Here is a 27,669-nt window from a genome sequence, read left to right as displayed (position 1 = left end):
TATGCCACTTCTTCCAAAAATCTTATCAATAGTCTTCTTGCTCTGTTGCTTTTGGCTCTATCTGGGTCACATACCCATCCCTGAACTATGGCCAGGGGAATGTATGGCCCCGATTTGCCAGGCCTGACCACATGTTGCTCTCTGGGAAACGGAAGGAAATGGGATAGGAATAAAGTCAATTATTCCCAAAGCACATAGAGTGGGTGTGAGGGTAGGCTTGATTTCCCTTAGGAAAATTAGTGTAATGTTAACAGAGGGAGGTGAAAGAATGCTGCACAGCAAAATCACAGATGCTAACTAAAATAAACTATGGCAATGTGTGATAAGAGTCATAAAAATGTTCATACCCTTTGATACAGGATTCCCATTAGTGAGAATAATCCAAAATATAGGAAAAGTTAAATTGACAGGTTTTAATTTCAATGCTATCAAAAAATTGACAACCTAAATATCTTACAATAGGAGAGTACATATTTCACACATCTACTCATCATGTAGTCATTTAAAATAAGAATTATAAATAACATCAAGGAATATGCTTCTGATAAGTGGAAAAAGTATATACATGTAAATATCCAGACAAAAAATAATAATAATGGAAGAAAACATGCCAAAACAATGACATATTACAGTGGGAGAAGTGTAATGATTCTTTTTCCTTTATTTCCCAAGTTTTAGGCATTTAATTATTGTTATGACTTAATAACATATTTTGTAAAACTCCTCAGTATCTTGTTAAGAATACTTCATTCTCCTAAGTATGGAGTAGAGCCAAATAAAGAAACTGCTATATAAGTTAACTAATGAGTCTGGTTAAGGTAATTGAACCTCAGAGTTAGAACAACATTGGAGACAATCAGATTAACCCATCATTTTACCATCTGAGACCCAGAGAGGTGAAATAAGCTGTATACAGAACCAAGGGCAGGGCTGATTTTCAGGCTAAAATTGCCTACATTGATTTAACCAATCAATTAAGATTTGGATTTTTTTGAGATTGTTTTATTTCTTTGAAAACACATCCTTGAGTTCAGGTTGATATCCACCTTTCTATTACTAATTCAGATTAAAGCAGCTATTATCACTTTTGTTGGGCAAATGATGTTTTTAAAAGAATATTAAAACTAATATCATGGCTTTTTATGTCCTTCCTTTTCACATCCTTGCACATCTTTCTTTGTAAGCAACTTAGTGAATAAATGCAGAGGAAGCCCAGATCTGGTTAAATTAAATGGACCAAAGTAAAGTCTTTTTACTTCTTTTGAGTATCAACCTCCTCATTCATTTAATGAAAGAGTGTCAGGTCCCATGCCAGGCCCTGGAGATAAGGAGAAGAATAAAGTACAACCATTTTCCTCCTGAAGCTCACAGTTGAGTGGAGAAGTTAGATACATGCAGATAGCTCTGTATACCATAGGAGAACCTAATACACAGAATGTTCATAAACGTGTTTAAAAAGTACTCTGGGATTAGGGAGAGAGGATATCTGTATCACAGAAGGCTTCATAGCAGAGGTAACATTTGGGCTGGGCCTCATAGGCTGAACAGGATTTGACCAGGCAGAGAAGTAAAGAGAGAGTATCAAAGGTATCACAGCAGAGGAAGTGGGAAGAGCAAAGTGGTGGAAGCAAAAAGAATGCATAGGATGGCAGGAAGCAAAATGAAAGATGTTGGACTCTTAGTGGTCCTAAGCTGGGAGTACTTATCTAAATAACTTGGGGAGCTCTATCAAATTTCAGAAGATTGTGATGTACACCCTTAGCTAAAAACTATAGATGGCCACTGAGATCTTGATTGTACCCTAAAAGTTTCTGGCTTTGTGATTACCACAGTACCTCACAAGAGAGCACCAGACCTAATAACACAAGTTATTGCCATCTAATCCACATTGAGTCCTAAGTGGCAAAAATACTGTCTGTGTTCTGGAAGGTGATTTGACACTGATTAATGATTTGATCATTAGAAAGTCAAAGGGAATTGCAAATGAAAATGGAAATACATAATCTTACACATTGAGTTTTCTCTAGTTCATTGAGGAAAAAAAACTTTTTTAGGTTCACCCAAATGCTAAGTCACCTCAGGTGAGAAACTGATGATAATCAGTAATTATCACAGGTGAGATCCAAGATATTTCATAAAGATGGAAATAATAATCTTGTCAGAAATAAAAATCAGCTATCATGAGGGGGTGGGGAACTATAAATCCACACATAATATCCAGCTTGTCTTCACCTCAGAGAGTTTCCAGCTGTTTATAACGTTCTGCTGTACTTTGCCAGAGATGAAATGCATTTTTAAAAACTCTGCTCCAGCTAGCTGAATGAAAGGCTTGGAGACGTATTCTCTTTCAAGACTTGTTATAAACACTTGTGAAGTCTGCAGAGAAATGGTAGAAGGTGTCCACTTTCTTGTCAGTTCCAATGAGGATCTTTTTGTTGCAATGCTAGGGTTGATCATTATTTTCTAGGTGAGCTAGTGGAAGACCAGGTCAGGTCTCTCTTGGGTTGAAAGGGCCCTTGATGAGATGCTATGGGCTTTAAACTTATCTAACACCAAAGCCAGCAGTTCAAATTCAAGCCTTGCTAAAGGCAGAGGCAATAAAGGAACACACACTTATGGAGAGCCCAGGGAATATATGTGTTGAGAAATGATTGTGAGAAGGAAACAATCCAAACAACACTTGTATGAATATGCACACGTGTGTATGCGTGCATGCGTGTGCACACACACACACACACACACACTGAGCTAAAGCGTACAAGACAATCAGTAGTGACAGCAGTTATCTCACCAGATTCTAATTAGATTGGAGACTCCTTGAGAGCAAGGACTGAGGTTTTTGAGCTCTGAGTCCCCAGCACTGTTGAGTGAATTACTGAATGGCATGTTGAACCAGAGACGACAGTGGTGTGGGCGTGTGGACATGTCCTTTCACAATCATCCCAGACTGCCTAAAATGCCAGAGATAGGCAGTGCACCTTCATGCCCCGCCCTGGGGCTGTTCTCCCATTCTTCTGCCTGGAATGCTTTTACCCCGTCCTTTCTTCCACTCCCTTGCCTTTTGAAGTCTCAAAATTTTTCTCATTCTTTATAGTCTATCTCAAATGTCTTTTAAAAATAATTCTTCAAGCACACATAGGAATTGGGCATGTTCTCGGAAGTCAGAGAGATCTGGGTTTGAATCCCAGTTCTACTGCTTTCGAATTCTCGAACAAGTTACCTCACTTCTTTGTGCCTCAGTTTCCTCCAGATGGGTTTTGGGGAAGATTTAATGTGATAAAATATGTACAATACTTGCCTCAGTGACCAGCACAGGATAGATGATCAGAGAGTTAACTGTTAGCTCTCTCCCCTGGTTAATCTTCCTCTGTGAAATCTAGCTTCATGCTTAATAAATGTTAGCTCCCTCTGCCTATACATTCTTTAACACTTCTCTTAGATGTCTTTCCCCCAGCCTGCCACTCCCTTAACAAGTATAATTTCTCCCTCCTCTGTTCCATGGTGCTTTGTTTATGCCTCTTTTCCAGCACTTATTAATGTCTGACTTGTGCTATAACTCATTGTTTCCCATCCTTTTCGGCTGAAAATACTTCAAGGGCAGTATCTCCAGCAATTAGCATAGGGACTGGTTTAGAACAGACATTCCATAAACGGTTGTCTAATTGAAACAACATTTAATCCAGCTTTCCAGGAGGCAGAGTGAATATGTAACATGTCTTCTCCCAATAAGTACTGAATGGTCTAAGGAGCAAGGAGGAAATTCTCTGGCAATTAAGTGGTTCAGAGTTGATTGCTGTCCATCCAGCCCAAGTGAGCAGAGCCTCTACTTCCAGATGTCTTTTTTTTTCTTCCACTTCTAACCCAGCCTGCCAGAGGAGCATTCCCTAAAGGGTAACCCAATATATCTTTTTTTGGCTGATCTGATTAGAGCGTGAAATACTTTCTTTGGAGAAAATGCACAAGAATGGGTTTTTCTCTGTTTTTGCACAAGAATGAGACAGAGGTGAGGGAGAGAGAGGAAAATTAAAGCCAGAGGAAAATCTATTATACCCCAGGAGATGAAGAACACATGTAGCCAACACAACAGATACTGTCCTGAGTCAAAACTTCAGAGCTTGAGCCATGAAGGATTCCATATCCTTGCACTGATCCCAGGAAAAGAATTAAACAGATGCAAACAAAACAAACAACAAAAAAAAAACCCTCACCTCTTCCCCAGAAGCTATTCTTTGCAGTGATACCTGTACCAATAAAGAAGTGAAAGCAATGTAAAAATACAATGCAATTCAACAAATGTTTACTGAACTACTAAGTGCAGAGGCTCTGGAGTTATGGAGATACTGGTGCAGCTGACTCCTAACCTTAGTCTATTCTTCTATCCACTCGATGATTTTCAGCACAGTATTTCAGCCAGTGTTCAACTAAAGAAGAAGAGCTATTCTGAGTTTTGGGATAAGGGATTTACTATAACAATTCGTCTTAAACAGTTATGGGAGGAGCTGAGACAGTTCAGCTCTGAGAGTGAAGAGGACCGAGATCTGTGAAGTCACCAAGCAGTAAATCTCTGAGGAAACTAAGCACACCAGCTGCTGTGAAGGGGTAGCTGAGGGAAAAGTCTACAGAAGTCTGTGGGTCCATAGTTAACTGTCTGATGGTGGGCTTGGAGTTACTATTGGCCAAGAGAGTCAGCAGTTGGGAAGAGCTGGATGTGGTGTAGAGAGCGAAGACAAGCTGGAATCTACCGGCATCTGCCATATCTGTTGTTGCTGTAACTAACCCCCATGATCTCCAGAGAGCAATGGCTGCTGATTCACTTCTGCTTCTCAAGTCTCAAGCAATTATTGTTTTGACCAGCTTTAATCTAGAACCATACATTTGCAGTTTAACCAAGCTGACACAAATTTTCTTCATCACCATAAAGTTGTCTCTATCTTCTTCCAATTTTCTACAATGGAAAGAGTGGGCTTTTCTGAGGGGCCTGGGTTCTCATCCTGGTTCTGCTCCCCTCTAGCTTTATGACCTCAGATAAATTACCATTTCTGGGCCTTATTTGATCAGGAGCCCTTCCTCTGTGCTATCATAGCCCCCTGTGCTTCTTTCTGTTGTGAGATTTATTTCATTTCCCTGTCATTATTTATTTATGTGTCCATTTCCTCCATCAGACCATAAGCTTAAGCACAGGGATCATATCTGGTTCCTCTCTGTAATTATGGTGCCTAACAGTATCTGGCACAGAATAGATGCCCAATAGATGTTTGCTGAAAGAATGAACCCCTGAAAGAAACTCATCAATCTCAGCACTCTGTGAAAATAGGCTGCAGACACCCTTACCTCTTACATAGCTTCTATTTTAATCCACTTCACTTACTAACCTGTTTTAATTATCCTGATTTCTGATTCCTGGGCTTGTCTGTGTATCACCTGCTACTACCTCTTAGATATATTACTTGAAATGTTCAGACCTCTGGTTCTATCTCGTTTGAATTTTCCTTTTCCCCTCTGATGAAACTATTTTCACTTTCTTTGTATATTTTTCACTCTCTATCCTAGGTTCCCAGGTCAGAGAGACGATGAAAGTATCCCCCTCAGAGAGTTCTCAGGCTATTGTCCAACATCAAGGAAACTAGAAATTCCAGGACAGTATGGTAGGAGGTCTGCCCGAAATATGTTCAGAGTACTGTGGGAGCATAGAAAGAATGAACAGCACCTAATCTTACAAAAAAGAGGGAGGCTTTCAGAAGGAAGTAAAAGAAAAGGGAAGCTTTCAAAAGAAAGTATAAGTTGATCTGAGTCTTAAGAAATTGCTTAAAAGATTTCCAGGCAGAGAAAGGAGGATGTAGATTACAGACAGATACCAGTAACGCAGAGGCGCGAAGACAGGAAAGATCAGAGTCTGGGGGACCACAGGTAGGCATGTGTGGTTCGAAGACCATGGAAGCACGGTTGGGAAGTGGAGGGAGATGAGCAAAAGTCAGGTCATAAATGGCTTGAGTTCCAAGCTAAGGAGCTCAGATCTGACACTGTAGGACAGAGATAATAAATTGTTAGGATGATTTGGCCCAAAAATGTGTTTTCTTTGTCTCACAAAATTTTCTTTTTAAATTGTTTGGCCAACATTAAAAATTGAGAGGTTTTGTATAAAATTCTAGATCTCCAGCCTTTGAATAAAAATCAGAAGACCCAGCCACACTAGGCTGTCATTCCCACGTGAGCTAAGTGTTGTTTGTACTCAGATGTCATATGTATTTTGTAACTTGCTCATCTCCACTACATCCTTTTGTTATCACGCTTGCAACTCTTGTTTTTCTTTAAGGGGAGAAATATTTCTTAGTATCTGTGCCTCTGTGAAAAGTGGAGAAATGGAGGTTAGGCCACAAGAGCTAGGCATTCCAAAAAATGGAGAATATCAACCAGTGTATCTGTTGGAAGACTGCGACTTTCTCTTAAACCCATCCCCTTGCCCTGTTTATGTTACCTGCAGGGTTCTTCATATAAAGAGTGATGACTTCATGGGGCTGCCTGATTTTTCATAAAACCTAATGGCAATGTTCACAGACCATCAAGAAGGAATGAGCCAGGAGTGCTAGTCTTAAAGAAGGTGTAGGAAATGTGTACATGTCTGGCCAGAGCTTGTCAGAGCCAATACTGACTCTCAGAGCCTCACATAGGTGATGAATTAAGTTGAAAGGAATTGAGAGGAGGACTCAGGAAAGGGTTTGTCCATGGCCCAAAGGCAGCTGATGGCAGGAGTTCTCTGTAGCCAGCGACAGCATGGAGGAAATGCAGTGCAACCCCCCACTTTCCAGATCCAGGGCCAAAAGACCTAGTTGTCCCAGAAATCATGCAGAACTGGCCAAGCTTTTCAATAAGACTGTTACTATATCCTTTCAGAAACCCCCTGATCCTCACATCCTAGGACTGCACTGCACTTCCAAGTATCTAAGTCCTCCAGCCCTTCCAGAGCCTGAAACTCCCGCTCTGAGCTCCTTGCAGCTGGCTGAGAAGAGGCTGCCTTGGGCTCCTTCAGGGCCTCCTGTCTTCTGTGATGATTCTCTGCAGCTCAGCTCTGGAAGTCTTACCTCCTTTCCCTGTGTAATTGATCCCAGTCCTCTGGCTCTGTCAGCACCTCTGCTGTGTGCCTCATGACGTGTGTGAGCCTCGAGTCAGGCAGGAACCCTCAGAGTTTCTTCCTGGGACATTGAAGTTGCCTTTCTGTAGTAAGCCAGACACCTGGGCTCTGCTAGTTGGAAAGCAGTGCCTTTATTAGGTTCTCAAGGAGAAGGGATCCTCCAAGTCTTCAAATTGATCTCCCCACTCTCAATCTTTTCCCATGTCTATTCTGCGTGTACCTGCTGAATTAAAATACAGGAAAGCATAATGTTAAGTATGTCATGTTTTTGATCAAAAGCCTCATTGGCTTCTCATTTCCTACCAAATTCAAATAAAATCATCTTCCCTGGTATGTTGGACCTTACCCAGGATGACCCCAAATGCCTTTTCTAGGCTTATTTCCCACCATAAACACCGAATACTCCAGATACTTGCAATTCTCTGCAGACAGAATTTTCTTGTCTGTCTTGGTTCTTCTCTTCCTTTCTCCCTGCCCATTCTCAAAACCTACTCAGTCTACAAATCTCATCTCAAATCTACCTTCAATGTCCCTAACCATTCCAGTCACGTCATCTCTTCTTGCTTGAGGTTCCTGCTACATGCTCTGTTTTCCTTATTAAATCCTGGGCACTGTCTCCTCCTGATTGTAATTATGTGGCCCCATGTCTTGGCCTTCTTGCTAGACTGAGCTTAGACAACTGGGATGAGTGTGTTCATTAGTATCACTGTGTCCCAGACAGAGTCTGGTGAAAGCAAGATGCTCAGAAATATTCATTTGAGGTGACTGTGTTTCTGTGTTTCTACTGCCATATTTTTTTGTCAGATTCAGAAAAAAAGTCTTTCTGGTATCTCTCATGTAATCCTAGACTCTTCATCAAGGAATGGATCTTAGCTGTCATTTTTGTCTAATCCCACATTTGATGATAGGAATCTCTTCCTGACACCCCATGTAATTTCCCAGTGGGGTGGTTGGAAAAGTGGTTAGGCCCATCCAGTTGGGACTAAATACCTGGAGTGAGACAGGAATTTCATGTACACAAGCACCAGAGTTAGTCTAGTTGTGTCTCATTAGAGGCCAGGCTGTCCCCTTCAATAGGTGTTCCCAAGCCCGAGTAGCAGGAAAGGCCCAGTCCACTGGTAAAAGGGGACAAAGGCCAAGCCACCTTGTGTATCTGGGTCCCTCTTACCCATAATCATTCTGCCCTGTATCTTGTGGTTGCTCCTCCAAATCCTAATAGGGGCCATCTTATCTTAAGTACCAAACATTAAAGCCTCAAGTTTCTGGGAATTTCACCCCAGAATTTGGGAGGCAATGAAATGTGTAAGAAAGCACATGGTCTTTTGGAGCTAGCCAGACTAGGTTCGATTTTCATTGTTTTGCTTAGTATGGTGTGGTTAAGAAATCTGGCTCTGGAGTTAAGCAGAACTAGGTTCAAATACTATTCTGCCATTTCCTAGCTCTGTGACTTTGGACAAATTACTTAACTTCTCTGAGCCTTCATTTTCTAATATGTAAAACAGGGACAATAATATCACCCTCATTGGTTTTTGGTGACAATTAAGTGAGAAAGTATAGTATCGGAATGTCTTTAGCTGCAAGAAACAAACAAAATCAAAATGACTGAAACAATAAGAAAAATTTATTTCACATAACAAGAAGTGCAGAGGTAGGGGAGTTTCAGGATTGGTTAATTTATCAAGGACCCAGGTTCTTTTTATCTTTACACTCATGCAACCTCAGCTCATAGGCTTCCTAGATTGGCTTTCCTTGTGATCATAAGATGGCTGCCATAGTTTCAGGCATCAAATTGAGACACTATAATATGCAGCAGCAGAAGAGGGTCATCTTTTTCTTTCGTGCATGTGTGTGTGTGTGTGTGTGTGTGTGTGTGTGTGTGTGTGTGTTTAAATGAGTCAACCTCCATCAGGTGTTCTCACAGAAATCTCTGTCTCTCCCCTCAAAGCCTTTGCAATATGCTACTTCCTCACTGAGGCCCTTTCCCACATCTTTGGCCGGAGGTGGGTCACAGGCCTGCCTTTAATCTAGTCACTGACAAAAGGGATGAGGATTACCATGATTGGCTGGGCCAGTTATACTAAATATAAAGTCTTTTTTCCTAAAGGATGGATATCTGAACAAAATTAGGATTCTGTGAACAGAGAAGGAGTGGAGTGGGATGCTTGTTGGGTAGGTAACCAACAATGTCTATTACAACATGAAATCTGGAACATGGTAAGCCTTAAATATGTGTTAGCTATTGTTGTTTTTAACTCTTTCTAACTTATTCAAGTCACATAACTCCTTGAGTATCAATTTCCTTATCTGTAAAATGGGAATAGGATTATCTGATCTATTGGATGGTTATAAAATTAAATGAGATGACACATATAAATCTTTGGTGCTTAGTAAATGATAACTATTTGTTATAGTTGCATGTAGTTGTTGCCAGAGTACTTGGGTAGCAGGCTAAGGTCTCTAATAAAAGTTCTTAAGAGTTGACTTCAGCTGGAAAGTTTTGAAAGCAGGACTAGAAACAGCTTGTGCTTAAAGTTCTACAGTTGTGATTGTGTGTATTAATTTGCCCAACCTGAATCCTTTAGGAACAGTTGCCCCGCCCTCCGCCCGCCCCGCCCCCCTGCCCCCCCCCAAAGTAGTTCTCCTTTTGTGTCAGGAGATCCAGTAAGACAATGATTCCTGCTAGGAGGTCCACTGCCCTGGTGCTCTTGCCCCTAGAGGGCATTAGAGGCAATCACATCTGCCCTACTGAAGGATTAGATGGCCTAAAACCAACAACCAATCCACCACCAAGAGTAGATCTCATTTCTTGGCCTTTGAGTCCTCAGCTTAGGATGAGAGCTTGATGGGTAGGAACTGTCTTCTGCCTCCTTTGCTCCTCCATAGCACCCAGGACTATCGTTGTGTCAACCAGGTTCCCATCCCAGCTCTACCACTTACACTGATGGACCTTATAGTAGCGTGACCTTGGGCAAAGCTATTTACCACTTTTTGAATGTCATTTTCCTCAACTGTAGAAGAGGGGTAATAATATAATATCCACTTCATAGAGTTATGGTAAAGATGAAACTAGAGGATGGCTATACATCATACTTGTCAAACTGAGTGAGCCTTAACAAAGGGTGGCTGAGTTCTTATAAGTATTCAATAACTACTTGTGATTGATTATAGAGGGTTAATCCCTGCACATATGTGCTTGAAGCATTCGAAGACAGTGATAATTAACATAGGTTCAGTGCTTACACATATACAAACTAAGTTTTCCACAGAGATAGAAATTAGTTTTCTCCTAATTTTTACACATGATGATACCAAAGCTCAGAAAATAAGAACTTCGTCTGGGTCACACAGTAAATTAGTGGCAGAGCAGAGATTTTGAACCCATGTATCTCTGATGCCAAAGCCTCATACTCTTCCACAGACCCATTTTTCTCTCTTAATCTTCTCATTTAACTTTCTCTCTGAAGGCAGAGACCCTCTGACCACACCTCTCACATGTCTGCACTGTGGTCTGTCCAGCCTCTGAGTTCCTAGAGCAGTTGCTTGAACCTCTCATTGGTTAACACTTTTGAGTATATCCAGTTAGCCGAGCCATAAGCCTGGATTCAGCCTTTAGCCTTTCCTTTCCCACATTCCTCATGTCTAACAGGTTGCTAAGGTCTGTCAATTTTACCTTTCAAAAAACCCTCAAATTGTTACATACTTTCTTCTTCCCATTACCACCACCCTGTTTCAAGCCTCCAACATCACCTACTTGGAGTAATGCAACAGTCTGTCACCAAGTCATCCTCCAGACGGGCATTTCTGACAGAGAAAGCTAACCATGTCACTCATGCACTTAAAACTCTTCCAGAACAGGTGGCTCTATTTATTTGTGCAGCTTCATCTTTTGTCATCTTTCTCTGAAATTCTGGTCACATGGAATGACCTGCTGTTCCTGAGCAGACCACACTGTCGCTACCCTCCAAGCCTTTGCATGTGCTACATCTTCCGCCAGGATTAATACCAACCTCACTCCCATCTTTGCTGCAAAATCTCTCTTTATACTTCTGGATGAAGTTCAGAAAAGCATCTTCCCTTTTTCTACCTCTTATCCACAGCTCAAGTGATCCTGAAGCACTTTGCACTTATTTTCATCAGTGTCAATCTCCCTGGATTGGCACTGTCTTTTACTTCTCTGTCTTTATCATTAGATTATGAGACCATGAGTTGAGGGCAGGGTTCCCCAAATTATTCATTGTTCCACCCTCAGATGAGTAGTGCTGAACTGTTATTACTGCATTGAAGCTTTATCAGTGAAGAGCACCCTGAAGTTTCCAAAGAAGTTGCCATGGGTATTGTTTGGAGCCCCAAATAGCACCACAAAACCATTTACCCTTCGTCCCTCTTCGTCCCCTGAATCCCATGCACAACAAAATAGCACGATGACTTACTTCCTTGGGAGACTTCCAGCAGTTACAGTATTTCAGTAAACAAATAATAAAAGTACGGAACAAGTGAAAGAGGGAAATGTAGGCCCCCAATTGGAGTTGGTAAGAGGCTGTGAATACTTCCAAAGCTGATAGATTTATGATTGAGAATTTTGTGTTTCCACATGGACCTTGCCTGCCTCCAGGATACCAATAAGCAGGGCTGGACACAGAGTCAAAGTGATTTGCATGTGATAAGAGACTTAGGTTCATTTATTGCTTTGACTGGGAAAGTGCTTTGAATTTTTATATTCTGTCTTTAAACACAGGAGTCTTGAATGGTATCAGTGGGGTACGGGTGCCTTTATGCACGTGTGTGCTCTCTCTATGCTTTCTTTTCTCATCTCTCTCTCTCTCTCTCTCTCTCTCTCTCTCTCTCTCTCTCTCTCTCTCTCTCTCTCTCTCACATACACACACACACACACACACTTTTGTATGTAAGCATTGAGTTTTTAAAAACACAATTACACTCTCATGTTTCCCCAAGAAAGGATATAGATAGAAAAGAGACCTATAAGCTTTTCTTTTTCTTACTGGACCTCAGGTGGGTTTAGGCATTCCAGAGTCTCCTATTTGTCTGAGTTGAACCAAATGTCTCCATTCCACATCTCAGAGTCTTGTTACTTTCCATTCATGCCCTAACTTTTATCTAAGAAACCTGGGGAGACTGAATTCTACTAACATAATAATTCTGTAGCCACAGGATTGAAGTTTGGGTGTGGTTTTCACTTATATTAGTCCCACAGCTATAATAGGTAAAAAATTATTTTAAAGCCATAGTAGAAGCTCTCAGTTTCTCTGCATGTTCCTACAACTGAAAGTTTAAAACTCTGAGGTTGTAATTTTCTTTCACTAAACCCTCCGGTACAGTCAGCAGCAGCCAACTAATCTCAAAATTCTGGTAGTCACAATTCCAACCATAATAGTCCATTTCAGCAGCAGTTTTCTCCCCCGAAGACTTGCCTTCAACGGGCACTTCATCCTAGGTATTCACTGCTGATAGTTTAAGTAAATCTTTTAGTGTTGCATGCCCTGGACTACTAGTTATTGGGAGAGGCAATCCACCAGGGGCCCCAAGTGTCCCTGTACATCCTTGTTGAGTGTGCCAAACTGAAAGGCCTAAGCATGCCCTGACCTGCAGTTGTTTCTGTAACTAGTCACAAAGGCAATTTAATAGGTCAGGGTGACCACAATATGACTACTGTACAACTATTCATTCGCCAGGGGAAGAGAACTGGTTTGTTGACTGCTTGCTATATAAATGGTTCTAAGCCCCTGGCCCAGTGTAGCTGCCGTCTGGGCCCACTACATTGCCCCATGGGACTTGAGGGCAAGGAAACCAGTTGTAGCATGCTGTTGCTCCTAGTGTTTGCAGTGCTGTGAAATAAACTATCTTTCTCTGATCCACTGAATCTTGTTGTCTACTTTCAGCACCTATGGAGTGTGGCAAGCCAACTTAGAGTGCTATTACTCTTGCCATCTTCCATGAGGTTGGGGTTCTTCCATGACACAGTATCCTATTTTCCACTGGCAATGAGGTCATCACAAGCCCAGGCATGTCATATAACAATCCCAGATTCCCATCTTTGAGGGTCAGTTTCCAACGACCATTTTCCATATAACTACTCTATCAGCCAGTGTTGTCAGGAAAACCAATTATTATAGATCTGTGCTATCCAATACAGTGGCCATTAACTACATGGGGCTATTTAATTTAAATTACTAAAATTAAACAAAATTAAAAATTCAGTTCCTCAGTCACACTAGCCGTACTTCAAGAGCATGATAGTCACATACAGCTGGTAGATACTGAATTGGTTAGCAGAGTTAGGCCATCTCTATCATCATAGAGCATCTGTGGACAGCACTACTCTAGACCATTTCGAGCGGAAAAGAATTTAAAGCAGGAAATTGTTTACAGAAATGCTGGACAAAAGGAAGAAAGGGCTTAGAAGGATTAGAAGAGAAAATGGGAGATCAGGAAGATGCTGCCACCACCAGGCGAAGCCAGCCCAGGCGGGTACTGCTCTGTCAGGGGCGCTGCTGCTGAGGAAGAACCCAAGAGCCCGTGCTTGGTGCTGCCACTGCTGCTAGAGGCACCACCAAAAGGCAGGACGAAACAATGGCTTCTTCCCTCCAGACACCTTTCATTCGCTTGCCAACACTTTCCATCTGGCAAGGGAGTCTACCAAAATGTAATTTGCAAGTTTCCGTGCTTCTTGTAATACTAGAGAAAAAAAAGAGTGGGATATCTTACGACAAACAGACAGCTGCAGAGTATGGGTTTATCAATAATAATATGATTAGGAGGTGCCGGGTCTCCCATCCTGTAGCTTACAACCATTCCCTTATCTCTAGCAACTGCCCCCTGCTTTTTATGTTCTAGCCATATAGAATTGTTTTTAGTTCTTCTTTAAAGCCTTACGATCTTGTTTTTTCTCAGATCTGGCATATACTGTTCTCTGCTTGGAACACTTTTTTCCTTGCTCTTCACAGCTGGCTATTCTCATCCTTCAAATATCAGGTCAGATGTTACCTTCTCAATGAGACCTTCTCTGACTTTTCCAACCTGCCTCAAATAGCCTCATCACCTCCCACTGCCACCCCCCACCTTGGCAATTTCCCTTCATGCTACTCTGTTTATTTTATAGCCCTGTTTTTACTGAAAATTATTTTCTGTGTTTGTTATCTGTCTTCCTTCACTATAATGTAAGCTCTAGGAAGGCAGGGGCCTTGTCTATGTTGTCCAGTACTGTGTTCTCAGCATTTAGAAGTGTCTGACAATTAAGAGGCACTTGGTAAATACATTGTCTGAATGAATAGTTTCTATCTGTCCTTCAGGTCTGAAATCTTTCCTATTTCTCTAGCTGGGTGAGGTATTTCTGCTACGCGTACCCATAGAACCTATACTTCTCCCACTGTAACACTTAAAACAACCATAATTACTTATATCTGATCCCTTGTTGAACTGTAAACTCAGTGAAAGCAAGAACATGTCAATCTTCTTCGCAGTTGAGTCCCCAGAGCCTAGCGAGAAATTACCTGATGGATTTGGTCATCATATTGCTCTATCAAAGAATTTGGAAGAAGATTTAATGATGGGTATGTAGAAACTAAGCAACAGAAAACAACAAGGCAGTTTTTAACTCTAGGAAAAACTAAAATCTTACCAAGCATGAAAATGTAATCACAAGGCTCTCTACAGCTTGGCTGTGAGTAATATTTACATAGTCATAATCAGGGCCAACAGGACTGTATTTGTTCTATTAGATAGTATTAGTTGTTAAAGTGTTGAAATTCTTCTATGGTTAGTAAATAGCGGCTACCCCAAGCTCCCTGAGTACCACTATTCCAGCTGTCTCTGCTCCCTGTCTTAGAACTTCCTGAACCTTTCCATGATCCAGCAACTGAAGAGATAATACCGGGCACAGCCAGGGGCTCCAGAATCCTGCTCGAGAAGCCAGCATCTGTTGGATCAGTCAGTGCCTGTGCCAATCATTAGCCTCCAGCCCTTTCTGGGCACTGCCATTGGTTCCCCCAGAAGGCTTACCCCCACTCTGCTTGCTATACCCACTTGAGTTCAGAGAGACCTGCATAGGAACCATCCAGAGACTGTTCTGGTGCCCACCAATCTGCCAGCCAATAGCCCTCCTGACCCACCTCCCTCTCATCAGCCCCTGTTCCTCAGTATGCCACCTTCCCCCCGCAGGCTCAGATCTCACCAGGAAGGAGGGCAGTCCTGGAGGGGATGCTGGCATCTCGGAGGGCAAATATTTTTAATGGTACTCCCGGTCATAATATGTAAATACTGCATAATGATTTAACCAAAAGTTGTGATATAATTATATTGAAGGGAATGGTGTTAGAGAAATCTTCCATTGTTCAAAGTTAGTAGATAATTTCTGAACTTAAAAATCAACAGGGAAGCATTTGAAATCTTGCTCCTTGACATATGTCATCAGTTTGGCTCAAATAAACTCTTGCAAAAATTCAAAAAAAAATTAATAACAACAGTGTAGGTATATTATTTTCATAATAAATACCAGAAGAAACAGTTGAAAGAGTCAAAAGTGGCTAGTTGTCTCTGAGGAGCAGGGCTTGGGGTAGGGACAGATGGGACAGGAATCTATTGTTATTTATTAAAAGCCTTAGAGAAAATTTTGATTTTTGAACCATGCATATATTACTTTTTTTTTCTTTTTTAGGAGACTATTGCAGATTTTTTTTTTTTTTGCAGGAATCTTGATGTGAGGTGATGGCCAGTGGTGATGGCAATGAGAAAGAGATAAGCAAATCCAAGAATATTTAGGATGTAAATTTTATAACTTGGTAATTGACTGGTGCAAAGATGGAGAGAAGGCGAAAGGGAGGAGAATCATACAGATTTTGGTGTGTAGCTGGGGTTAGAGGAGGACTATTTCTGAGTGAGCACTTGGATGCCAAGTAACCCTCCAGACATCACACATAGCAAGAGTGACTAACTCTGCTTGGGAGAATTAGAACTGGTTCACAGAGAAAGGGTATCTGACCTCAGTCTTGGAAAGAGAATAGAAATTCCCAGTTTCACAAAGGGTGAGCTCTGAGGTGAAAGGGAAGGATATTCTTAGGCAAGGGTGATGGAGAATGATAGAAAGTTAGTTCAAAGGCACAAAAGCATCATTTCGGGGTAGGAGTGAATAGTGAGTTGTCCCATGTGGCTGCAGTGTGGGAGGCATGTGGGGATGAAAATAGTGGAAAACATAGTAGAAACAGGAGTTTGTGACCAGAGTCCAAGAGCCTATAATATAGTCTAAGTGATCCTCTCCCTCAAGCTGGTGGCAGAATAGCAGGTACGAACCCAATGGTGAAAAACCATTTGGAGATACATATCAGAAGCCGTTAAAATGTTTTTAACCTCTGTCTTACTAATCCTGTTCCTGAGGATTGTTCCTAAGGAAATGCCTTTTTAAAAGGATGGAGTGAGCAAAATATGTTAAGATATTTATTGCATCATTATTGGGAATAGTGAACAATTGGAAAACAACCAACATTTCCATCAGAGGAGCATACTTAAGTAAAAGATGGTACATTGATCCAATGAAAAATAAATATGCAGACTGATGAGCCTGTCAGATGTTAGGTGGGCTCACCCAGGAGGCCTGCTGGGCCCAGGGAAGGGAATAAGGACAAATATGGGCAGGAAAGGAAAGGTGGAAGAAACATAGACACTAGGTGGGCCCCAGCAAGGGCACAGGAAGGGGAGCTATTATTTATTTACTGGGCACATCTCTTTCAGCATCTGACTTAATCTTCACTCAATCCCATGAGGGTGGTACTAATACCATCCTCATTTTACAAGCAAGGACCTGAGGCTCAAAGAGATGGAGTGCTTTGCCCAGGACCATCTAGCTTTGAAGTAGAGGAGCTGAGATTCCAACCCAAGTCTATGTGATGGCAGAGCAGTCAATGCTTTTCCTCTGCACCATGAAGCCAATTGCCAATGATGACCATGTTATCTATGGGGTGCCCCTTTATCTTGGCTCTAGTATCTTCCTTCAGTCTTGGAGAAACAGGGCCATGCCTGAGTGGATATCAGGGGCTGGCAGTTAGTAGCTAAATTATATATTCTATTTTTGTTGCTCAGCAACAAAAATAGAATATATAATTGAGTCAGTGATGAAAGCAGCCAAAAAAAAAAAAAAAAAAGTTATGCTCACAGTCAATAGCAGAGAGGGGCAAGAGGAAATGGAAACAGATAATGTGTGAGTGGGTGCTCTCCTTCCTCTTTCTCTTATTTTTGGGGTATCTGTTCTTTTCACCATATTATTTGCACAATTGAAAAATACATTTTACAATGAAAAATGGAGACCTAAAAAATATGAGCCCTTGGGGTGGCCCATGGCCATGCCTTGAATGCAGCTGCAGTTCCTGGCCTTCTAAAGCCGTCTGACGACAGTACTCATAAAGAAGTTGGCTCCTTCTGGACGAAGGAAGGAGAGAAATGCAGTGGGTCTTTGCCATCACTCTCCAGATGTTAGTGTCATTGCTACATTCCCGTGAAGCTCTCACCTGGGCTGGGGAGGTGTGGCAATGACTAGCAGTTCCCAGCCCAGGACACTTTGCATGTAATGATTATTGTTGTTCCCTGTTCATAGCTTTGGCTCTCCTGCCTGGGGCTCAGGTTCAGTCTTGCTGGGGGAAAGGCCGGTATGAGATTGACGGACAGAGTTAGCAAAGAGCGAAAAAGGTCAACCTCCGTGCTTGGATTTCAGGGCTGGAGCCCAGTAACTTTTTCCTTTTTGTATGCTCCATCCATACCTCACTTGATTTTATTATGACCTCTAGATAACTAGTTCTTTTAGGATTCTATGCATTTGCCTGTTCTGTTCCCTCAGTCTGGAGTGCCCTTTTTCATGCTTCCTGGCAGAGCTAAACCCTGCCCATCCTTTAATACTATTTCCTTGAGGAACTTTCCCAGTCTCCTTGGGCTCCCACTACACTCGATTTGTACCTTTCCTGTGGCAATTGTATTTTTCTGCAGTATGTTATAGTTATTTATGTCCATGTCTGTTTCTCCCACTATCTGGTAAGCTTGTCAAGGTGGGCAAGGAACATGTTTTATCCAACTCTGATTCCATACACAGTGTGGGCCAATGTCTGGTGTATGGTAGGTGCTCAGTAATGTATGGAATGACATTAAATTAAAATGGCTGAATTCTTCCTCTCTCTGTGTCGTGGACTCTCTGGGAAAGCTGCTAAGACTGTAGGCAGATGATGAATCAGTTTTATATCCATTTCTTTCTTGTGCATTTTAAAGGGGCAGGAAGAGGAAGAGAATTAAATACAGCTGCGGATCCATATTCCAGAGATTTCAGTCAGGGGTCATTAAAGGTTGTAACAGTATGAACAATAACATGTACAGAGACTCTTACTTACACTTTCACATATATTAACTCTGCTGGGTCTCACAAGGACTTTAGGAAGTAGACTAGGTGGGCAATAGTAATTGGCTTGTCCCAATGTTACAGCCAAGGAAACCAAAGCTCAGAAAAATGAACTGATTTGCTCAAAATTACATCAACTCAAAGTAGAGCTGAGACTCAAACCCAGATCTCTTGACTCCAAACCTCATGCTTTGGAGGTTGCAGAGGTGACAAAAATACACACTCTTTCCCCCTTAAAAAACAATTGCAGAATGAAGGAAGGAAACCCCTGGTTTAACCCTTGATAAGATGTACTTGCATCAAGCCCCAGTTGTTCCTCCCATGGCTGTCTATCTGCTCATTTAGGGGATTAACTCCTCAAGGATAAGGACCATCCTTTCTCCTTTATTTCTCTCCCCAAAGTTCAGGTGTCTAGTGATCCCCACACTTTTGCTGGGTCTTGGTTTCCATGTCTGTAAAATGAGGAGGCTGAGCTAGAAGTTTAAATTGGGTCACATTCCCACCAGCACCCAGCACAGAGCCTGGCCCACAGTTTCCAAAGCTCTCCTGGTGGACGACTCCCAGCTCCAACACTAGAGGCCTCCAGGACTCCAGCTGACATGATGGAGTGTGTACCACGCACGTTGCAGCCTCTTCCCAGGCTGGCTGCGGAAACTGACCCTCCTCCAGACAGCAGGGCTGTTCTGCTCACGCAGATCAAGTTGGGAGCCTCATTAGTCATGTCAGATGACATAGTTAACACCTGGGGCCGGCACAGCCAGTTCATCAAAAGCTCCTATGTGCCTGGCTCCATGGCTGCAGCTGAAGAACTACTGTATGTGGAGCAGGCAGCACATCAGAGGAACAGCGCCAGAGTGCTTCCAAATTGGTTTTGATTAATTGCATAGACATGTCTTTAATTGGTGCCAGGGTAGTGGCCAGAGAACTTATGGGAAAGCAGGATGTTATGCTTTCATTCCCTGAAGTCCCATAAAGCATGAAAGATGAGGAACAGAATCACTGCTCGTTGAAAATTTATCGACCGTGCAGACCCAGAAAACACAAATAACTATCTGAATCGAAACCTAACCTCATTTTCTCAACTCACTGGAAGCCATGCATGTTACCCCGCCCGTGCCCCTGCCTGCCTGCTGAGATGTACAACTGAGTGAAAGGTGTGATTTCTAAGAAATGAGTGCTTTACTACGGAGACGGCACACTCAGCTTTCACGGATGGGCGCGGAGGTATCAGGGAAGGCCCCTCCCCTCAGAAGCAGCTCTCCCTCCAGCCCGTAACTGTTCTATATAAACTGATACGAGGCTAGTTCACCATGGGTGAAGCATTCATTCACATGTTCATATTTCCTTTTCTACCCCTTGGATGTTTAAGACACATATATTGAGTCTGTACAAATACAAAGCGCTGTTCTGGTGTCATGCGGAACACAGAGTGGAGCCTTCCCTCAGGGAAATGGTTATCCAGGAGAAGAGAGAAGATAAATCCACAGATGAACTAATGGATGATGGGTATATGACATATAAGACGAAGCATTGGGATTTGATGTCATGAGAACTTGGGTTCAAATTCCAGCTAATTCTTATGATTGAGCCACCTCAGAAGTCACTTTGATTCTCTTTGAGCTTTACAGACTAGGACAATAATTCTTATTGTTCATAGCGGCCGTGAGGCTTCTAAGAGTTAGAGTTAAAAGTACCCTGCGTAGCACCTGGCACTGGTCAAGAAATGGTTGCTAATTCTGAATAATCAGGGAAGTTCTGATAGAATGCTTAGTGAGAGTTCATATATTCAAGGAACAAATATTTACTGATCACAGATTCTGTGCCAGGCTCTGTACTGGGAATTAGGGATTGAGTTAGGAAGCTCTGCTCTAAGGTCCACTAAGGGGTAGTGATGCTATAGGATGGTAAGAATGGCAAATTGTTACAGGTGTGCTGACAGAAGCCTACTCAGAGGCAATGCGGAGAAGAGACAGTGGTCACTTCTATCCGGGGAAATCAAGAGATTTGCCTGAAGAGGCAGTGCTTGAGCCAAGTCCTAAAACATGAGATTTTCATTTGCACAATGCTAGTTTCCTTCTTTTTGTTCCTAGAGCAAGCAAAGGTATTCCTTAAGATCTTAGAATCAGCTTCTCTCTTTGTATGGAAAGTTCTTCCTCCAGCTTTTCCCAAAGCTGACTCCTTGACATTTATGACCTGATATTTTCTTATCTGTTCCTTTGTTTATTGTAAGTTTCCCCCATTAGTATGATAGGTCCATGAGAACATATCTTGGCTGTCTTTTTCTCCACTCAATCACAATATCTAAGACATTGCAGGGCATAGTATAGGTATTCAATATATGTTGGTTGCATGAATAAATAAATAAATGACATGAGGCACAGGAGGGCATACTGCAATCAAAGAACTATAAGCCCACTGCTTGGTGCACAGAGGGCATTGAATTTTTCTTCCTCATAAAACTGAACAATGATGAATGCCTGAAGTAGGAGGTAATATAAGAGGTGGCCTCTGAGCTGCACCCCAAAGGCAGAGAAGGATGACAATGTGATAAGGATGTTAGAAAAGGGAACGAGAGGATTAAATCAGATAACTTTTAAATCCCTTCCAACCTTGAGCTTCTAATTATTCCCAAACAAATCATCTCTCGCCACTCTTCCTGGTCCCCTCTCTCTACTGTGCCCTGTCTGGAGACTATAAGGAGATCTGACACACCATTTCCTGGCAACGTAAATCATGGACTGATGTATGATACTCATTCTTGGTTTTTACCATCCCCCAGGTAGAGATGGCCGCATAGCTCAGAGTGGAGGCCCCAAGTAAAGTTAGCCTTTCCAGCAGGGCAAATAAGGGGGAATTGTTTACCCACCAGCACGTTCCTGGCCCTGCTCCCAGATAATTTTATGTCCTCTGGTCCTGGATCTGCTCTCAGTTGATGTACCTCTCAGTTCACTTGCTGGAGCACTGATGTGTGACTGTTTAACTGCTGCTGCTTCCTGTCCCAGGGATCCTGGGCTTTAGGGAGCATGGGAAAGAGACAAGAAAGAGAGCTTTATATGAGGTAAACTTTGACAGTAATAATAAAGGCCCAAAACTACCTTGCACTTACATAGTGCTAAACAATTTACAAAGCCCTAGAGAACTTCTATTCATCCTTCAAGACCCTGCTTAAATGTTACCTCTTTTCACTAACCTTCAGCTCTCCCAGGCAGAGATTAGAGCCTTTATTACCTTTTAATAAATTCGTGTGTGTGTCTCACTTCCTCCATAAACTATCAGCTTCTTGGGGGCAGATGTCTTCTCTCTCAGTAAAACACCTTCCTTCCTTGAAAATTAATTTTCATTATACATATTTTACTAATTTAAAAAGTAATATTTACAGTTACAATGATCAAAAACTGTATATATAAAAGTATAATGAAGAATATTTTAAATCACCTATAATTTCATCACCCAGATAAAACCTGTGGTAACATTTTGAGTCTATCTTGAAGCTTTCTTTTTTTAGCAAATAGAAAGTAAAAATAGGACTATAAAATGCATGGAGTTTTATAGTCTGATTTTATCACATCTTCAAACATTGTTGACAATTCTTCAAAAACGTAATTTTAAAAGGCTGCATTTGAGTTATTTACTTCTTTTTATTATTTTACAAATAAAATGAATAACTGTATACATAAATCTTCGTCCACCTCTTTGACTATTTCCCTAAGAAAGAGTCCTAGGAATAGAATTTCTAGGTCAACTGATTTAAACTATTGATTTAAAGGTTCTTGATGCTCACTGCCAAATTGCTCCGAGAAAGTGATATCAATTTATAATTCCGCCAATGCATGAGTGGGCCCATCTCACAGTGTCCTGACCTGCATTAAGTATTATCCCACTGGTATCTTTATGAAGTCCAATGTTCTTTTCACAATACCCTTCAAGGTAATTTTTCTTAAACAGCAGAAATTATACAACCAAACTTAAGAGTTGACTTCTTCCAACATATCAACCTGGAGGGTGTATTTATTTCAACAGTGCTTCTGCTACTTTAAAGATTTCTATAATTTTGTTTGAAAATTGCCTGCAGAGCATTCAAGCCATTCTTTTGCATCTAAATTATAATACAATTCCGTCTTTGGGGAATGATTTTTTATTCTTGGCAACAGTCAAAAGCCATTTGAAACTCATGGTAAATGAGATGAGGAGCTGCAGCTGAGTTTGGGGTAAGAAATGAGGTGTAATTTTACTGTAATGGGATTGAGGTCTTTTCATGACTTGTAAATGAAAGTCTCACAGGAGTTCTGGGCAGTACTGGTATCATCAGAACACGTGCCAAGCCTCCCAGTGTGACCATTCCAGTGACTACACAGGTGGAGGCACAAGTCTAGCATGTGTAATTATGGAATCTCTTCTCATGACTTCATCGTTACTCAGTGTATAGTCCCAGGGACAGGTGTCAACTTATTTCAGAGTTGATCCTTTTCCACCTTCTCTCTCCACCAAGTCTGCTTTGGATCTGATGTGATTCCAAGACCAGGACTAGGAGAGCCAGTTTAAGGGGAGAGTGGGGTATGACATGGCAATGGAAAGAGCCCTTAGACTACAGTCAGAAAGAGCTGGGTCTGAGGCCTGGCTCTGCCTTTTACCAGCTGCGTGTTAGGCTTCATTTGTAGAGTAGCCTACCTCACAGAATTGTTAGGAGAAATGCAGAACACATATAACCACACACAGATATGCACACACACAGAGCACACAAAATAACTAACATGTGTTGAACACTTACTCTGTGCCAAGTACTATGCTTTATATGCGTGTGGCAGACCACTTTGGTCGGCCACCCAGAAGCCACTTCTCCCTTGCTACCTACCTACCAGTACAGCTCCCTTGTAGTTAGGTTGATTGTGCAGCCCAGTTCTAGCCAATGAGATTTAGGTAAAACTCTGATGGGAGTTATTGGGAGAGCTTTTGCTTTCCTGATGAAACAAGACTGCTTAGTCTGAACTGTATTTCTATCCCAACCTTTTCCTGCCTTGAACTTGGAGGTGATGGCTGGGCATCACAGCCCCTGTAATCAAGACGGAAAGGACAAAGGAGTACCTCTGGATTTCTTGGTATGCCAGAAAATAACTACCCATTTGTTTAAGTCATGGTTAGTTATCATTACTTGCAGCTAAAAATATTCAAATATACATGCATGCAGAGTGTCTGCACATAATAGATGTTCAACAAAGCGTTTTTATTTACACTCATATTCATGTATAATTCCTTTCTCTAAAAGAACTAATGATATTAATGATGGTTATTTCATACTTATGTAGCACTTGGCAGTTTTCAAAAGCTTTTAACATCCATTTTGTCATTTGATCCAAAAACTCTGTAAGGAAGGCAACTTTTATCCTAAGACTCTTTTTAATTGAAAAAGATACATACGAGTATTTTAGAATGCTTATATGTTACATATAGGCATGTCTTCTCCCCTTTCCTTCCTTTCCTTTCCTTTCCTTCCTTCCTTCCTTCCTTCCTTCCTTCCTTCCTTCCTTCCTTCCCTCCCTCCTCCCTCCCTCCCTCCCTCCCTCCCTCCTTCCTTCCTTCCTTCCATCCTTCCTTCCTTCCTTCTATGCCAGTCTTGGGCCTGTTTTTCTCAGACCCATCCCCTAGTCCTCTCCTGCTCTGCTCTGTGACACAAGGAAGCCAGTCCATTCAGCCTTCAAATCCAGATTCCAAGACATCGGACTTCCATCTGAGTTTGACCAAAGGGAGGTACTAGCAGGAGACTGGGGGTAGGTGGAAGCAGGAGGAAGAGCCAGGGTGTTTCTTCTCCTCCCCATCTGCCTCAGTGGCATCTCTGGCTACATGTTCTCCATGGCTCTTTCTCCTATTGATAGGCCTGATAGGGTTTGAGCTTCTGGTCACCTGGTGCCTGGGCCCTGGTGAATGTCTCCCCTCTCTGCCCCTTTGCCTTATGGGTAGCAGTGGTTTCCTGCTCTTGCTAAACTCTGGGATGCATCTCTGTCTTCCATTCCATCACTTGTGTAACCAGTGCACCTCATTAAGGTCCATTAAAGTAAGTACTTGAAGTGTCTTTTCCCTCAGTTAGACCTGAACTGATCTCCATTGGTCTACCACACCTTTTCAGGGCACCTGCTCAGGGCTAGGCTCTGTGCAAGATGCACTGGGCAAGAAGTGCCCCCAGGCTAAGGAGTGAAGTGAAAAGCCTCCGAATACGCGTCTCTGCTGACATCCCCAAACTCCGCAGAAATTACAGGTAAATCCTTCCACGGCCTGGGCTTCCTCCTTCTCCCACCTTATCCCAGAGGCAAGCCAAAAACAATGTGCAGAACTCTTGCTATGTCCCCTTTACTGCCAACTGCACATGTGAACTTGGGGATGCTTCTAGATGGTGGCACATATGCCTGTTGGCTTTCATTGGCCTCCCAGCTAAATGTTCTTATCAGCAGCTCTCAGGTTCAGGCTTCCATGGCTTGCTGTACACGCCCTTTCCTTCTCTCAAAACAGCCTTACCTAGTAGGGGGAGGACTCTTTTCCAGAGTATTTGCTTCAACAAAATGCCAGGGGTTAATTGTCCATAAAGGTTAACAATGGAAAGAAGGCAGATACTGAGCTACCTTTAAAATGCCTAGATATCTAGCATGGATTTTGTAGACAAAGAGACTGAACACAAACCCATTTCCTCATATAAAGTTTTATTGCTTTGGCAATTTAGACAACCGTCCTGAGTTTCGGTTATCTATAAAATGGAGACAATAAATGTCTTTCTCAGAGAATTATTGTTTCTAATTTGGCAACTTCTAGAAACATGACCAAATATGCTAGTGTAGATGGGTCTCCCATCCCACCACTGGCTACAGACAGAGATGCTGGATGAATTATAACAGAAATGTCATATTTTTATTGCCAAATTTGAAAACTATAAAAAGAACTCTCAGATGTGAGAAATGAAAAACAGGGTACAGGTGATGTGCCTTAGCAGCACAAAAGGATTTCACACTTAGCTATAGATCCTGGGAGCTGTAGGCCATGGTCACACTGTACACTAAGGAATAGGAGACGGGGCTCCAGTACCAGCCAGGTAAAGAAATTTGAGCTGAGCCCCTTGCATAAAGCCCTGCTATTGGAAGCTCTGTTCCCTCCATGAAAAAAGAGACTGGAAAAACTGTATCCTAGGGTTAGAAAAGTTGCAAAGAAGCTTGAGGTCTAAAGAGGCCTTGCGTGGGGAAAAAAATGGCATTTGTAAGAAACAGAAATCCCAATCTCTGCCAAATGCGTATGGGAGTTTAAATATTCTCTGCCTGTATATGTAGGCACCTACTAAGAAAACTTAACATAAAAATTGGTCCAGACCATTAAAATTCCTAGGTTAGGGCTGACGTAAATCCGAAACAGCTCTATAGGGATGCCTAACAATCCAGGGCTTGCAGAATCCACTAGAAAAAGCAATCTCTGATAAAGATGCCCACAAAAAGTAACAAAGCATGTGAGGAAAGGTGACCAAGATGGAGAGTTAACAAACACAACCAACTAGAGAGATGAAGGGTAAAAATAGAACTATCTGAAAAAGATTAAATTAAGATGATTAAAATAGATAAGAGGAGGAATAGAAACCATAATAGAAGAACAGAATAGTATGAGGGGAAATAGAGTTGGGAGATTTTTAAAAAAATCATATCGAACTTCCAGAAATGAAAAACATAGTCACTAAAATGAAAAACTCAAAGGATAAGTTAAACAACATATTAGATCTAGCTGATGAGGGAGTTAGTTAAAAGAGACACTGGAAGAAAGCACCCAAAATGGAGTAAAGAGACAGAAAGAGATAGAAAACCTGAACAAGAGTTTAAAAAGAGAAAGTCAAACATATGTGTAATAGGACTTCCAGAAAGGTTTAATAGGGGGGATGGTGGGAAATCAATTTTTAAAAATCTTATAGCTGTATTAGTCAGGGTTCTCCAAAGAAACAGAACCAACACGTGTATGAAAAAAATCTGTGTCATACTTCTATACCATATATATGTATGTACATATACATATATATTTATTTATTATAAGAAATTGGCTCACGCAATTACAGAGGCTGATAAGTCCCGAGATCTGCAGTTGGCAAGCTGGAGACCCAGGAGATCCAATGGTGTCCTTCCAGTCTGAGTCTAAAGGCCTGAGAACCAAGAGAGCCAATGGTGTAAGTTTGCAGTCTGAAAGCCTACAAGCTCAAGACCCAAGAGGAGCCGATGTTTCAATTTGAGTCTGAAGGCAGGAAAAGACTGATTTCCCAGCTCAAACAGCCAGACAGGAAGTGTTCCTTCTAACTTTTGGGAGGGTCAACTTTTTTGTTCTATTCAGCCCTGATTGGATGAGAGCCGCCTACATTATGAAGGGCAACCTGCTTTGCTCTGTCTACTGATTCAAATGTTAATCTCATCTGAAAACATTCTCACAGACACACCCAGGATAATGTTTGATCAAATATCTGGGCTCTTCATGGCCTAGTCAAGTTGACACCTAAAATCACCCATCACAAAAGTTGATAATATTCCAGAATTGAAGAAACATACCAAGATAGCCAATAAACAATTTCATAACTAGTCACACCCTAATGAAACTGCAAAACCACATGTCAAAGAGAAAAATATAAAAGCCCTCAGTGAAAAGGAACAGATTACCAAAAAGGATGTTAACTACAATGACAGCAGCCTTCTTATCATCAACAATGGAAGCCAAAATAGAGGAGGATAACATGTTCACAGTGTGGAAAGAAAATAAATATCAAACCAGAATTCTATACACAGTTAAATTTGTAAGTGAGAGCTAAATTTTCAGACAAGGACGAGTTTACTTCACAAAAACTCTTGCTGAAAGAACACTGATAAATATACTCCAGCGAGAAGAATATTCAATCCAGAAAGAAGCGAGGTGCAAGGAGTGGAATGCAAGTGAGGTGCTCTAGCCAGCTCACACAAGCCCAGAAAGCTGACTGTTGAAATTATAGGAATTTTATGAACTGGTTGTTAAATGTGGCCATTATCAGAAATTAAATTATATAAACTTACAATTAAATATATTATTTTAAAAAATTAAGGTAAAAAGTCCTCACCATGCATTACTTCTTAATTATTTTACTATAATTTTGCTATTGAGGTTATTCATACCT

At 41.6% G+C, this 27,669-nt stretch overlaps 1 protein-coding gene across 9 annotated transcripts in view; it reads right to left on the bottom strand.

The window, feature by feature from the left end:
• Positions 1 to 27,669, bottom strand: part of GVQW3 (GVQW motif containing 3) — a 50,980-nt gene that overhangs the window by 5,949 nt on the left and 17,362 nt on the right. For 2 of the 9 annotated variants that reach the window (XR_005649687.1, XR_005649689.1), the window contains exons 2-3: positions 21,385 to 21,530; positions 7,080 to 7,349 (exon numbers count right to left, since the gene is read on the bottom strand). Coding sequence is in view for 1 of the 9 variants with exons in the window: in XM_039848110.1 (XP_039704044.1) it covers positions 26,583 to 26,676 (94 nt within the window). In the remaining 8 variants the exon portion in view is untranslated. Of the gene's footprint in view, positions 1 to 7,079; positions 7,350 to 21,384; positions 21,531 to 21,746; positions 21,841 to 26,582; positions 26,677 to 27,669 lie in introns of all 9 variants that reach the window. The other 7 variants (XR_005649688.1, XR_005649690.1, XR_005649691.1 and 4 more) reach the window with 7 other exon arrangements.

The sequence above is a fragment of the Pteropus medius genome, unplaced genomic scaffold, assembly GCF_902729225.1.
Source record: "Pteropus medius unplaced genomic scaffold, Ma_sr-lr_union100, whole genome shotgun sequence".
Taxonomy (NCBI): domain Eukaryota; kingdom Metazoa; phylum Chordata; class Mammalia; order Chiroptera; family Pteropodidae; genus Pteropus; species Pteropus medius.
This window is presented reverse-complemented; position numbering and strand designations above follow the sequence as displayed.